The sequence below is a fragment of the Pseudorca crassidens genome, chromosome 16, assembly GCF_039906515.1.
Source record: "Pseudorca crassidens isolate mPseCra1 chromosome 16, mPseCra1.hap1, whole genome shotgun sequence".
NCBI classification, from domain to species: Eukaryota; Metazoa; Chordata; class Mammalia; order Artiodactyla; family Delphinidae; genus Pseudorca; species Pseudorca crassidens.
The window spans coordinates 60,326,647-60,341,801 of NC_090311.1; the positions used below are offsets into that span (position 1 = coordinate 60,326,647).

The window sequence follows — 15,155 nt, forward strand, 5'->3', positions numbered from 1 at the left end:
GGTAACAAAGGCACAATTAAGTTCTTAAATACTCTTAGTGAAGAGGCTTGTTTTCAATGATTACTTGCTTCAGAGTATTAGAAGAATATTGAAAAGATGAATTTATTTTTTCAAGGGAAGAGAGATTAGATTGAGAACTCGGTAGTAATTTTTTTTTAAAAGATATTAATGACTACAGAGGAAGACTAGCATTTAGAAAGTATATTATTTCTAAGGACGAAAATATTGTGTTTTTTATTATCCAATTCAGTATTAAGCCACGTTACATACTGTTCTTGAAAATTACTTCTTAGTCACATGGCTCTTCTTTAGAATTTTTTTTTTCAAAACTCACCTTGCGCAGAAAGCCTTTCCTTGAAAATCTATCACTAAATGTTCCATTGCACTATTATATCACTATGAATAACAGCAATTTGAATGTAGAAAAAAGTTGCTATGTCTCATTACCACCGTAGCTATGGTGTCATTTTTACTACCTGATATTTCTATGACTTGAATTTTTTTTTTTTTTTGGCTGCACTGCACGGCTTGTGGGATCTTAGTTCCCCGATCAGGGGATCGAACCTGGGCCCCGGCAGTGAAAGTGCCGAGTCCCAACCACTGGACTGCCAGGGAATTCCTGAAATTTTAATTTAAGTAAAATCACTAAGCAGGTGTCACTTTCTATTTAAGCTATTTATGCTTATACACTGTTGACATTTATTAACTTCACTTGGACATACTAATATTTTGTAAGAGCTTTTATCCACAGCATTGGAAGCAATCACATCATTCTTGACAATCATGTAAAATAGGCAGCTTGTTAGAGGAGCAAATGTACAACTTTCTAGAGAATTTCACTTGGAAAATAAAAGCAAGATGTTGTGGAAAAGGCTTCTGTGAGAAGAGAGTTCATAGAAATAACATATATACTCACATATGTATATATTAATTAAGGATTGGAAGATAAAGCTAAGGAAATCTCTGGCAAAGTGGAGAGATAGAAAATATGAGGGGAAAATCTGACAAAGAGGATCCTCAGGCAGTGCAAAAATTAACTGTTAGGGTTCTAAAAGGAGAAAACAGACCTTGGAGTCTTGAACTTGGATGAAAGAGCCTCTGGACTGGTAGTGTTCCCAGGTACTTGGCAATAGTAAAGAAAAATCCTTTCTGGAAGAAAGTTCTATCACCCTCTGCCTAAAAATATTCTTCCAAGGAACTTTTGCCCCCAAAACAGCCAATACACAAAGATAACTAGGCATATGAGGAAACCACTCACCATAAGCAAACAGACATCCAGAACTCATAAAGACATGAAATACTAGAATTATCAGACTTAGGCTAAAACAACTTTTTTATCAGGTAATTGGGAACTATTGCAAAGAAAAAGTGATGTAGCAGTTCTGAAAAGAACCAAGTAGAAATGCTAGAACTGTAAAAATGCAATAACTGAACTTAAGAGCTCAATGGATGGGGTTTAGCAGCAAGTTAGCAAATTAGATAGAGCTGCAGAGGGAAGTAGTGAAGTGGAAATTGTCACAAGAAATTATCCAACATGTTGCATGGGCAGAGGGGGAAGGTAAAAATTACAGATGAGAGAAAAAGAGACATACAGGACAGAGTGACAAGATCTAATATACATTTAATTGGAGTCCCAGAAGGAGAGGAAAGAGAGAATGGGCCAGAGCTAATGAAAGACATCAACCTACAGATTAAAGAAGCCAAATGAATTCCAAACAGTTTTGTTAAGTGAGCCTATATTGCACTTTTCTTTCCTACAGCTTGTGAGTGAATCATGGACAACGTGAACTAAACTACTTTAAAAAGGCCCCAGCACTTTTAAAAATGAATGTCTAGAGTTTGTTGGCAGTATCCACATTACAAAGAACAAAACCCAGGAAATCAGTGAAAGAATGCTTTTCTTAAAGTAGGTTATAAAAAAAAAAGAAAGAAGGGAAAAAGGTATCCAGGAATTCTCTTTACTATTTTTGTAACTTTTCTGAAAGACTGAAACTACATCATTGTAAAAAATTATAAAAAATAAAAGAAGATGAAAAGACAGACATGCTCTTGGGAGAGGAATAGGACACTAACCATTTGTTATGGTTGTGGGTTTTTTTTTTTAATAACCATCTTCCAGAAAAGTTTGTTGAAGTCATGCCTATGTTTTGTTCCAGCATTTAGGATAGACGTAACTTCTGTTAATTCCTGATCTTACTACAAAATTTGGCCCATTTGATTTCAAGGGGTATAAGAATTTTAGGTAAGGAACAACTTCCTGATTAGGATGTTTCATATTGAGCAAGCTACTAATAAGGTAGCTGCATCTTTCACTAGAATGTTTTTTGTTTTGTTTTATTTAAGAAAATAGAGTCCATTTCTCTTTAAAGCCATTCTTCCCACCAACATCCTTTTCAAACTATTCCATTTAATTCCATGAAACCTATCTGTCAGCTCTGTCATTACACTGAAACCGCACTGTAAAAAGGCACCAGTAGCCCCCTTTTGTCCAGTGCCTTAACCTACTTTAATTTTTTCCCAGTAACCACATTGAGAGTTTTAAGCCCTTTTCTCTTTCAAATGTTCTCTTCTCTTGGCTTTAGTGGCAGTTTTTTCCTTTTTCTGGTTCTACTTTTTTTTTTTTTTTTAATTCACTGCCTTGTATGACTACTTCCTAAAGTTTTGTCCTTATCTCTCTGTTTTTCTTTTACTGCAATCTTGTTCTATCCAAATCCTACTCATTCTTCAAAGTCCAGTACAGGTGTTACCTCCTCCATAATGGTAAGGACCATCCCAGTCTATGGCATGCTTTCACCTCTCAGTGCCTACCCTCCTCTCCTTACTTTGTGCAGACACCATTCACGTGCCTCTCAGCGCTTAGCAATGTCTTTTGTGCCTGGCAAGCATTCAGGAAGCTTTTTCTGGATTGGCTAACTAAAACTTTTTTCTGTAGAAATCAGAAATCTATAAATTTCTATAGAATCTTCCTTTGGCAGAAGAAAAGAAAAAGATTTTGATTGACAAAGGGGATATTTTTTGCCCCTTACTTGAAATTGTAACTCTCAGAGCAGGGTCCTGTAAGCTATGGTCTAAGGACCAAATTTGGCCTGTCCCCTGTTTTGTTGTATGGCCCTCAAACTATGAATGGTGTTTATATTTTTTTAATGGTTGAAAAAAATTAAAAGAAGAATAATTTATGACATGTAAAAATTATATGCAATTCAAATATCAGGGTCTCTAAATAAAATTTTATTGGAACACAGTTGTCCTCATTTGTTTATGCACTGATTGCTTTTGTGCCACAGTGCCAAAGTTAAGTAGTTGTGACGAACAACATATGACCACCTGACCCTTTATGGAAAAAGTTTGCTGACCACTGTCTTAAAGGTTAGTGTTTAGTTCACTTTTTAATTTCACCCAGTGCCCTTTCTGCTTTATGATTAGATATGATGCTTGTATTTAATAGACCTTTAAGATATATTATTTATGTCATAAATATTTAGTTAACAGCAGTCAGTCCTATTGAATTTTCATTTACTTAACTCTTTTCTAGCAAATGTTTCTTTTTAAGAATTAGTTTACTAAATTCAAGAAAAGAGAGCCCCAAGTCAAATATACCTGTAACTCATACTCACAATCCTCCATTAATAAGTGAAGTTCATTTTTCAGTTAAATTTGACTGCAACTTTATTACTTCACATCAGCAAGGTTCAGCTGATAGGAATAATAATGAGCTTGAATTTACATTTAAATTCCTTTTATTTCAAAATACATCCAAAAATAATTTTGTTTCTCTGTGGTGTGCACTAATTAACTTTAAACATGAACAGTGATTTATTTTGCATTTTCATTTATGCCTTATTACCGAATGTATTAATAAAAAGTATTGAATGAAAACTAAAGACCAGTGAACTTGTAAGTAATCCTGTGTTAATTTTAAAATTAGCATGAATAAGGCTTCCCTGGTGGTGCAGTGGTTAAGAATCCGCCTGCCAGTGCAGGGGACACGGGTTCAAGCCCTGGTCCTGGAAGATCCCACATGCCGTGGAGCAGCTAAGCCTGTGCACCACAACTACTGAGCCTGTGCTCTAGAGCCCACGAGCCACAACTACTGAAGCCCACGTGCCTGGAGCCCGTGCTCTGCAACAAGAGAAGCTGTAGCAATGAGAAACCTGTGCACCGCAACGAAGAGTAGCCCCTGCTCGCCGCAACTAGAGAAAGCCTGTGCGGAGCAGCGAAGACCCAATGCAGCCAAAGATAAATAAAAATAAATAAATTTAAAAATAAATAAAATTAGCATGAGTAGCAGAAAAATGTGGCATTTAGAAAGGAACCTGTGACAAGACATCTTGCCAAAATACGGCCACTCTTGCTTTGCTCTGTTAGTGATAAAATATGGCTCTGTCTACATTCTTTTTTTTTCCCATGGGTTTAGAATGCAAGTTTTATTTTTGAATCCCCATTGAAATAAATACGTTAATCTTTGAAAAATATTCAGTTATATGCCAATAAAATTATCCCTAGAGCCCCCAGTGATAGTCATGCCCCATTCTGGAAAACACTACCATAGGGCATTACTGGAGGTATCCTGGGGAGGTAGGATGAGGCCACTGTTTGTTGAGCAAAGGTCATCTGTGTCCCAAGTAAGCTGCTTGCTGCTGTTCATAATTCTCTGAACCCCAGACCTACCAGCTTATTGGATATTATCTTTCCTGGCTGGCAACACTTTGGTGGCTCCCTGTTCTTTTCTAGATAGAAGAGTAAATGCCTTAACATAACCTACAAGGTCCTTGGGGATACTGGGATAGGCCTACCGTGGCCCCATCAGGCTGGTGAAGAGAGGGGGACAGGAGAGAGGGGGACAGGAGACAGGGAGGATCTCCTGGAGGAAGTGACATTTGAGCTGAAGTCTACCGACTTATGGGAGAGAACTAGGTGATGGTGGTGAAGAGCTTTTTTAGGTGGAAGGAACAGCATGTGCAAATTTCCTGAGGCAGGAAGGAACAATGTGCATGTGAGCACCTGAAAGAGGCACTAGAGGAAGAGTCAGGGAGAGGAGTGTTTGAGGGACCAGACCCTGCCTGCAGTCCCTGGAGGCATCGCAAGCATTGTGATCTTAATGCTGTGCCTTATGAGGAGCCATTTAGAGCTTCAAGAACGGTGACTTCAGTTACTTGAATAACAAATACTTTTTTTTTGCACTGCGCGGGCCTCTCACTGCTGTGGCCTCTCCCACTGAGGAGCACAGGCTCCGGACGCGCAGGCTCATCAGCCATGGCTCACGGGCCCAGCCGCTCCGCGGCACATGGGATCCTCCCAGACCGGGGCACGAACCCGCGTCCTCTGCATCGGCAGGCAGACTCCCAACCACTGCACCACCAGGGAAGCCCCAACAAATACTTTTTTTTTTTTTCCCGGTACGCGAGCCTCTCACTGTTGTGGCCTCTCCCGTTGCGGAGCACAGGCTCTGGACGCCATGGCTCACGGGCCCAGCCGCTCCACGGCATGTGGGATCTTCCTGGACCGGGGCACGAACCCGTGTCCCCTGCATCGGCAGGCGGACTCTCAATCACTGCGCCACCAGGGAAGCCCCCAACAGATACTTTTTGAACAGCTGCTTCAGGGGGAGCACTGGGGATTTTAATAGAACAAGACTCTCATGGTCCCTGCCATCAGGAAACTTACATTCTTTTAAAAACAAAAGTTATACATATGCATGGTTTAAAGAAATAACAAGTATTGTAAGGTTTTCTATGAAAACAGAAGGCAGTCCACTACATTTTCCCCCTTTTCCACTTTCACAGTCTGCCTCCATTCTTGATGATTACAAAACAAAACTTGAGCAAATGGGAGATGCAGGAAATCATTAGGGGCTTTTAATATTTTGCTAGTAATAGAAATAACATATTATATGTTAAAAATCTGAAAGACTTCTGACAGGTGATTGATTGAGCAGTTTCTTAGAGCATCAGATATATAAGGAAAAGTGCAGTTTGAAATGCTTCAGTTTGGTTTGGTACTATCTTGTTTTAGATTATTGGGTTGGGGGCAGGGGGAAGATTCACATCCAAGCAGTATTTCACCAAAACTTATCCTCTGAATTTGTTTTATGTGTCACTTTGCCTGGAAAGTTAAATCTTAAAACACTGATGAGAGCAACTAAAGATATGACTGTCAGTGAGGCACAACCATCGTTAAAATGAAACTGGAAAATGAGCAGTTGGCTGATTTTTGACAGAGCCAACATCTGTTCTAGAAAGATGCACCCTCCCTGGTCTGTTGCTCTGTTCATACAAGATGTTTTTTTTTTCTCCCTTCACTCTCTTTTGAATTTATGTTTATTGGTTATTCATCTTTGCAGTGGTACTGGGATACTTCGTGCCTTGTCTTTGCTCAGGCAGGGAATGATGGGTTTGGAAAGTCTAACCTAACACAAAGACAAGAAATAGGCAAAGACAATAAGAGTAAAAAAGAATTATGAGATTAAAATTACTTTTCTTAAAATCATTTCTGGTTTTTATCAGGATGAAAAGTATTTTATTGAATACCTGCTGAAGATAAAACACTAAGCTATGTGCTTGGTGCATTTGTGGGGGATGGGGATAAATATTCGATTGTTTGGTCCCTCTGATCCCATTCCTATGAACTCTTTTGACAAGATGCCTGTTACTATTGTGGGGAATATTTATTTCTTTTATATATTCATTTGTAGGGGTCTAGTATATCATTTTGGGTGTAGTTCACAAGTGAAGGGAGTTGGATTATGGTTCACTTCGGTCTATTTTTTTTTTTTTTAAGTTGTGGTAAAATATACGTAACATAGATTTACCATTTTAACCACTTTAAGTGTATAATTCAGTGTCATTAATAAGCACGTTCACATTGTTGTATAACCATCACCACCATCCATCTCCAGAACTTTTTCACCATCCCAAGTTGAAACTGTGTACCCATTAAACAGTAACTCTTCATTCTCCCCTCCCCTCCGCCCTTGGCAACCATAATTCTCCTTTCTGTCTCTATGAATTTGGCTCTATAGGTACTACATATAAGTGGAATTATACAGTATTTACCTTGATTCTGGCTTATTTCAGTTACATAATGTTTCCAAGTTTCATACACATTGTAGCATGTATCAGGATTTACTTTCTTTTTAAGACTGAATAATATTCCATTGTATGTATATATTCCATTGTGGTTTTTTAGCTACAGTGTAAACACACCAGTAACCAAATATAAATCTGCACCTAGAGATGGTGACAGGGCACTGTCTTCTTTGAGACAGCCTATTGTTTAGAGACCAGACCAAATGAAACCATATTAGATTAGGTGGCTTGGTGCCAGCAATGTCTAAGTGTTATTCCAAATGTTAGAGGACATTGTGGAAAGAGAAAAGAAGTGAGAGTGAACTTCACCACGTGATGAAGCTGTGACAATTTCTTAAGAAATCATGTCCTCTTTCCCATATCTCAATGGTGAAATAGTTTTAGAACTAATGCTCATAGATGAACATTATTATTACAAAATAAAAGTAGAAAAACAAGATGTAAGTAAACCAGAATTCCAGTTCAAAGTTTGCGCTCTCAGTTGTAGGTTAAAACATTGATACCAGTTTGTTAAATTGTAGAGGTCTTGCAACTCCTGTGGTGTGTGTGGGGATGATAACCCTATCCCTCTTCCAGGGCCTTTTGTCTGACATTTAGCCCACACCTTTGCAGAGGGGAAGGAGGTCATCTGGACTGGATTACAGGCAAGTAAGTAAGTGTGTGTCATAATAGATAATGTTCCAGTGGTGCTACTGAAGGCAGGTTTCCTATGGTCCTGACAGAGGACAAAATAAATATTTCACGTCTCGTTGTCTAATAAGATGAGGTGACTTAGTTGAAAATCTAAGATAACATGTGGCAACCTGTCTCTCACCTTACAAGGAAGCATTTCAAACAGCTATTTTTTGGACAGCTCTTATTTATATATATATATGCTCTTGCCGGTGCCTGATGTTGCCAAGGGACATCTGATTTGCTCTTGAACTTTTCTTGTTGCTGTTCTCCTGTTGGAAAAGTTGGAGTGGAGTTGGCTGCACCTGATGACCTTTCCTCTTTTCTCACTGTTCTTTTTCTGAATTGTCACTTGGCACACTAGTCAGCCTCTTTGTGCCCTGCCTCCCTAAAGCCATTTGCCTAGAGACCCCCAGGCTGAGTAGAAATCATCTCTGCTCCTTTTTGCTGACTTGCACTTCCTTTCTCATATATAATACAAAGATCAAACACTTACCTCCTGTTGCTATTGTTTGAGGGACAATTATGAGTAATCCCTGAGGGAAGATGACCAAACTGAAAGTAAGAGTGGTAACAGATTTGAATGAGCATTAAGCAGCCTCCTTCTGAGGGAAAGAATTTATCTGCAGAAACATTATCTAGATTAGTCCTGAAAGGGCATCTGCCCCTAGGGTTGGTGGTCACAGGCTTAGGGCATTGAAGAGACCCTGCTAGCCAGCAGCCACCTGGGGCAGTTTTTCCCTGGTGAAGCAGTAATATCCATGCCTGAAGGCAGGGCTTTTTCTGGAAGAAATTTTGCAGCAAACTCAACTCCCAGCAGCCCATCTCTGATGCTAATTCTACCTGCTGCTGTGGAAACCAGCAGAGCGTGCTGCTGTGTGCTGAGATGAGGTCTGGGTTCTTCAGCCATGTCAGCACAGCCTCTTCTCTCCTGTCTCCTACTTCCACCCACATTTTTTTATTGCTACTTTTTAAAACTGAAAGACTCTGCAGGGAGGGGAAGTCCTTTGGTATTTTGAGTATTGAGGTGCTCAGCAGAACTGCCTGGCATCCTGTTTGTATATAGCAGTTTTAATTCACTCTCTAATAGGTCATTTGGCCTTACCAGCAGAGTCTTAAACTTGATAATCCTCACGTCAGCAGTGAGGCTCAGGGCAAACATCCAAAAGTGCAACCCTGCGTAATTATTTGAAGGAGGTGTTAAAGCCTTCATTCCCTGGCTGTTTGGCTTCTGCCTGGCGCCTCTTCAGGTCAGGCCTATAACATTCCTTGTGCTCTCTGCAGCTGAGAGAGGCAGGTGGTTTGGGAGAGCAGAATCAAAGAGGGAAGTTCACGTTCCCATTCTGTGTGAGCAGCTTGATAATGTTCCTATGCCACTGCAGTCAGTGGGGAGACTTGGGCTCTGGTGACATGCAAGCTTTTTGGTACTGTTTTAATGGAGATGCCCAAAGCAGGAGTGGTGTGCTGATAGGTTGAAAAATCATAGCTGATCCACTGATTACATTCTTCTTGCTCTTTCCTTTTAGAGGTAATTGATGATAAGAATTACTCCTCCCACAGACTGGCCTTGACTTGCTCCCTTTATCTGAGGTGCCCCCGGCCTTTTGGAAGTACATTACGTCCTATTTTTATTGGCTATTATATTAGGTATCATTATTGGCTCTCTCACCACTGATCACTGCAGTTTGAGGTTTCAGATTAGATGTGGTATCTCAGGCGGAGTTAGGGCTGTATTTGGAGATGACTCTAGGATAGTAACCACCTAACAATCACATTGTCTTTTATTCTGAAGTAGATGTTTCTATTCCATTCTTTAAAAATATAGCCCTGTGAAACCAGTTGATGACTGCAGAGACGGTAAGCTATCAGAGTTCCTTCTAGACCTTTTCTTTTTTTCTTTTAAGGAAGCTGCTTTTTGTCCTGTAATGATGCATTGGATGTTATAGTTAGTGAGTGACAATAATAGAGCTCAAAATTCCATCTGATAATTTATCTTCCTGTAACTGCAGAATATCCTTGTAAGGTATTGTCCCTGTTTAAAGGTGGAAAAATTGAGGGAGAGAGTAGCTATGTGGTTATTGATAGGAAAGCATTGAAGTCTAGTTTGCCCTAAGAACTGTTTTGATCTCTCTCTTCAGTAGAAAAGAAGTTTCTACCTTTGGTTTCCAGGTGAAGTTGGGTATGTTTGTGTATACGTAGAGTGACATGGCTTACCTTAGTGTGAATAGGCTCCATTGTGTTCTTTTGTGACGATTTAGAAAGAATCAATGTGAGTGCAGCCTGTATAAATAGTTTTCAAGTAGATAGAAGGTGTTTTTGACCTGATGTGTTAGATCACCATTTTCCTTCTTGTCTCTTCACATCTCTCATATTTGCTCTCTTCAAGAGTAATCTTGCACGTAGCCAGAAGAAAAATGCAAGGTACGTGAAGGCTTGAGAATTTGAATTGCCTGGTACCTTGGCAGAAACTCAGAATCATTTTTTTAGGTTTGGGGAATTTTAACCAACAAAACTTACCTGTGGGAAAAGAAAAAACTTAACTTGTGATCCTAATTCTAAGTGACATTGGCAATATGACGTATGAAGAGCTGTGATAGTTTTCAAGTCTATTATATTTTTAGGCTGTTGTCCATATCTTTCTGTTTACTACCTAAAGTCTTATCATTTTTGTACCTGGAGGTACAATTTTGTGAAGAATGCTTCTGAAATATACCATTATTTGTTTTGTTGTTTTTCAATTAGAATCTTCCAAGGGCTGTGATTATAGTTTTTTCACATTACTTGTCTTTCTTGGCCACAAAACCAAGTGGACGCTTCCTTTGCTGTCTGATTGCATATGCATAGCCCAAGGATGGGACTTCTTCCCCACTTGGCATTCTTTGGTACAGATTTGTTATTCAGATTGTGAGACAAATGCACACTGCCATGTGAAAATGGCCTTCTACTGGCCTGTGTTCTAGGCCTGGTCCCAGGAACTCTTAAATTTATATCACAATGTTAGTGGTCCTAGCCTGTCTCTGTTTCTTATCTTTTAAATGGGGATAATAATGCTGAGCTCAGGTTTATGTCACAGTGATTTTTTTGAAGGGTTAATGATCTGGGCTTTGTGAGATACTTTTTAGATCCTTAGATGACAGGTGTTATTTAGCCTCAGCAAGGCTTTCTGTGGGAGTGCCTTCCAAAGAGCTCAAAGTGCTTGTCAGACTGTCTTCCATTCATCCTCATACCATCCCTGGTAGGGAGGTAGGTGGGGGAACATTATTATTAAGTACAAAATAGTGTTATTACTGTTACTTTTATCTGTAAACAGGGGGTAATTGTGAGAAATAGAAGTTGGTAAAACAGATTATAGAAGAAAAAGTAGCGTGCGTTTGCCATTCCTGTTTACTTTAGGTTTCAGAAGTCTAACTGCCATACATGAAAACAATAGAAATCATCCCTTCTTGGGGGAGAAACAGGACCCGCTGCATCCTTCTAAATCCTTGCATTAATTGAACACCAGTACTTATTTTCATTTGTACCAGATTACCTACTAAGGGTTAGTTTAACTTGGACATACCAGGAATGACTATAAATTTCATAGGACTTAACATTTTTAAAAAATTGTCTAAGGACCTCCCTGGTGGTGCAGTGGTTAAGAATCTGCCTACCGATGCAGGGGACATGGGTTCAATCCCTGGTCCGGGAGGATCCAACATGCCACGGAGCAACTAAGCGCGTGCGCCACAGCTACTGAGCCTGCGCTCTAGAGCCCGCGAGCCACAACTACTGAAGCCCGTGCTCTGCAAGAAGAGAAGCCACCGCAATGAGAAGCCCGTGCACCGCAATGAAGAGTAGCCCCTGCTCACTGCAACTAGAGAAAGCCTGCGCACGGCAATGAAGACCCAACGCAGCCAAAAATAAATAAATTTAAAAAAAAACTGTACAGTTGATTTACAATATTATATTAGTTTCAGGTGTACAGCAGAGTGATTCAGTATTTTTATAGAGTATGCTCCATTTAAAGTTATTTTAGGACTTCCCTGGTGGTCCAGTGGTTGAGACTCCGTGCTTACACTGCAGGGTGTATGGGTTTGATCCCTGGTGGGGGAACTAAGATCCCGCATGCCACATGGTGCAGCCAAAAAAAAAAAAAAAAAGTTATTTCAAAGTAATGGCTGTAATTCCCTATGCTGTACAATATATCCTTGTTGCTTATCTATTTTATACATAGTATTTTGTGTCTCTTAATCTCATACCCCTATCTTGCCCCTCCCCACTTCCCTCTCCTCAGTGGTGTCCACTAGTTTGTTTTCTATATCTGTGAGTCTCTTTCTGTTTTGCTATATGCATTCATTTCTTTTATTTTTTAGATTTTACATATAAGTGATAGCATATAGTATTTGTCTTTTTCTGTCTGACTTACTTAACTAAGCATAATACTCTCTTGGTCCATCCACATTGTTGCAAATAACAGAATTTCATTCTTTTTTATGGCACAGTAATAGTCCTGTATATACCACACACACACACACATACACACACACACACACACACAAACAAATATATGTATATACCACATTCTTTATTCATTCATCTGCTGATAGATACTGAGTTTGCTTCCGTATCTTGGCTATGATGTAATAATGCTGCTGTGAACATTAAGGTACATGTATATTTCTGAATTAGTGTTTTTAAATTTGGGGGGGATATATACCCAGGAGTGGAATGGCTGGATCATATGGTAACTCTATTTTAGTTTTATAAGGAACCTCCATACTGTTTTCCATAGTGGCTGCACCAGTTTACAGGGGGGTTCCCTTGTAGAGGGGGTCCCTTGTAGGGGGGTTCCCTTTTCTCCACATCCTCACCAACATTTGTTATTTATAGACTTTTTGATGATGGCCATTCTGACAAGTGTGAGGTGTTATATCATTGTTGTTTTGATTTGCATTTGCCTGATAATTAACGTTGTTGAACATCTTTTCATGTGCCTTTTAGCCATCTGTATGTCTTTGGGAAAATGTCTGTTCAGGTCTTCTGCCCATTTTTTAATTGTTTTTTTTTGTTATTGAATTGTATGAGCTGTTTGTATATTATGGCTATTAACCCCTTGTCAGCCATATCATTTGCAAATATTTTCTCCCATTCATTAGGTTGTCTTTTCATTTTGTCACTGGTTTCCTTTGCTGTGCAAAAGCTCTTAAATTTAATTAGAATCCCATTCGTTCATTTTTGCTTTCATTTCTTTTGCCAGGACTTACATATTTCGAATCTTCATTTTAGACTTCAAAACTGAATTTCCTCTTTTTGAAGTCAAATCAGATACCAAATAGTTCACTGAGGCCACCCAGCACAAGAAATAGATTTTCTTAAAGGAGAGATCTTTGAAGAGAGTGACCACTGCTTTGTCTAAGATTGAAGAAGGAGAGTGAGCCTCATTTGGAAGCCCTATGGACAGGGATCCCCAACATGTCCGTCATTATGCTGTTGAGGATTGGCCATTCATTCAGTTTTGTAGCTTGAGGTCACAGATATTAGGAGGTTCCTCTTTACTCTCCTCCCCAACTCTCGCTGAGATTTTGAGGCTCATCTTTGCAGCCTAGTCACATGTGGAATTATTTCTGGTCTTTTATGGTTGTTTCATAGAGCCTGAGAGGAAGGAGTAGAAGGTCTGAAATGAATGCAAGGGAAAATGACCACAGTTAGCCCTTAAATCTTGCTTTTTGTTTTCTTTCAGTGTATACCACTACACTACCAGAAATCAATAATTTCTTCTGTGTTCTCCCTAGGGAACAAACATGTACAAACTAAAAATGGTAGGCTTCACAGATCATGTGAGCAAGGGACAGCAGGATGGTTAGATCTTTGTCTCAAGATTCTGTCAGGGAAGCTTTGGTTTTGACTAAAAACCTTTCATCTTGGTGGTCCACATTTGTCTCTTGGTAATAGGAAAACTTTGTTTAATTTTCTGAAGATAACTGTGAGTAGTCAATAAAGGATAGCAACTGTATGCTTAACAGTTTTCAAATGTCATACTTAACACTTAACTTGGGTTTTAAATTTTCTTAAATTGTCCAAATCAGTACTTATTACTTACAAGTGATATCACAAATATTGGCAGTCTTAAGTTCTATGTTTGTTTCCTTATCAAATATTTGTAGTTTTGTGCAGCTGTTCATTGTTTTGTTCCTTTATGACAGGCTTTAAAAAAATGCTGGCTTCCAACACAACAGGGCTCTGTGTGTGCATCAGAGAGAAATGTTTTCAGAAAGAAAAAGGTTTAGGTTTCAAAATCCCCAAGGAATTGTTATAAAACAACAGTGAGGGGAAAAACTCAATATGATTTAAATACCTTGCCGTGGTTCTTTTTTAATTTAAATTTTTCCTGTTAGGTCTTTTATTTTCTAAACAATAGACCACTTTGCTCTTCTTGAACTACTTTAGCCTATAAAGAACAACCAAGTTTCTTTTTTTAAACGTGTAGTTTAAGCTTTTTCCTCTTCTCCATTCAGGTACCTAATTAAATGGAGCCATTTAGTTGATTTGTGCTTATTTTCATCCAGAATTCAATTAAAATTCTTCTAACTGAACTACAGCCATCTGATTCTTAAACGAGGTCCAGGATAAGAAGTGACAATGAAAGTGGGAATAACAAGGAAAAAATATGTTCATTTCAGTCTTTGGGAGTTTTGTGAGTCAAGCTTAATCTCTGTGGTTTAGCAGGGCCAGGTTTTAAGGGGCATCACCCACAAGGAGAGGCTGTAGAGTACAGAGGTTAAAGAGTTCAGACTTCAGAGTTAGGCTATCTGGGTTTGAATCTTTTTTTCTTTTTATAATTGAAGTAGAGTTGATGTACAGTGTTGTGTTAGTTTCAGGTGTACAGCAAAGTGATTCAGTTATACATACATATATATCTTTTTTTTTCAGATTCTTTTCTCATGTAGGTTATCACATAATATCGAGTGTAGTTCCCTGTGCTATACAGTAGGTCCTTGTTGGCTATCTATTTTGTGTATAATAGTGTATATATGTTAATCCCAAACTCCTAATTTATCCCTCCCCCACCTTTCCCCTTTGATAATCATAAATTTGTTTTCTATGTCTGTGGGTCTGTTTCTGTTTTGTATATAAGTTCTGGGTTTGACTCTTAATTTCCTTTTCTTTTTCTTTTCCAGCTTTATGAATGTCAATTTTCCACTGTTTACTTGCTGTGTATTCTTGGGCAAGTTACTTTAGCCTTTTGAATTTCAGCTTCAACCCTAAAATGGGGGTTAATAATAGTATCTGCTTCTTGGGGTTGTGAGGAGGCAGTCAGATGATCACATAGAGCCCGAAGTATAATGCCTGGCATGCATGCTTGCTCAGTAAACTTTAGCTCTTATGATCTTTACTTCATTAGTGTTGTTGTCAACATAT

General features: G+C 38.9%; 1 protein-coding gene across 14 annotated transcripts in view; it reads left to right on the forward strand.

Annotated features, from left to right (window-relative positions):
- Positions 1–15,155, forward strand: part of ASCC1 (activating signal cointegrator 1 complex subunit 1) — a 141,547-nt gene that overhangs the window by 113,531 nt on the left and 12,861 nt on the right. Inside the window, exon 15 of one of the 14 annotated variants that reach the window (XM_067710615.1) lies at positions 7,662–7,697. The exons of the other annotated variants lie outside the window; for them this stretch is intronic. Within the exon in view, the coding sequence (XP_067566716.1) occupies positions 7,662–7,682 (21 nt within the window). The 3' untranslated portion in view covers positions 7,683–7,697. Of the gene's footprint in view, positions 1–7,661; positions 7,698–15,155 lie in introns of those variants that run through there. 14 annotated transcript variants of the gene reach the window in all.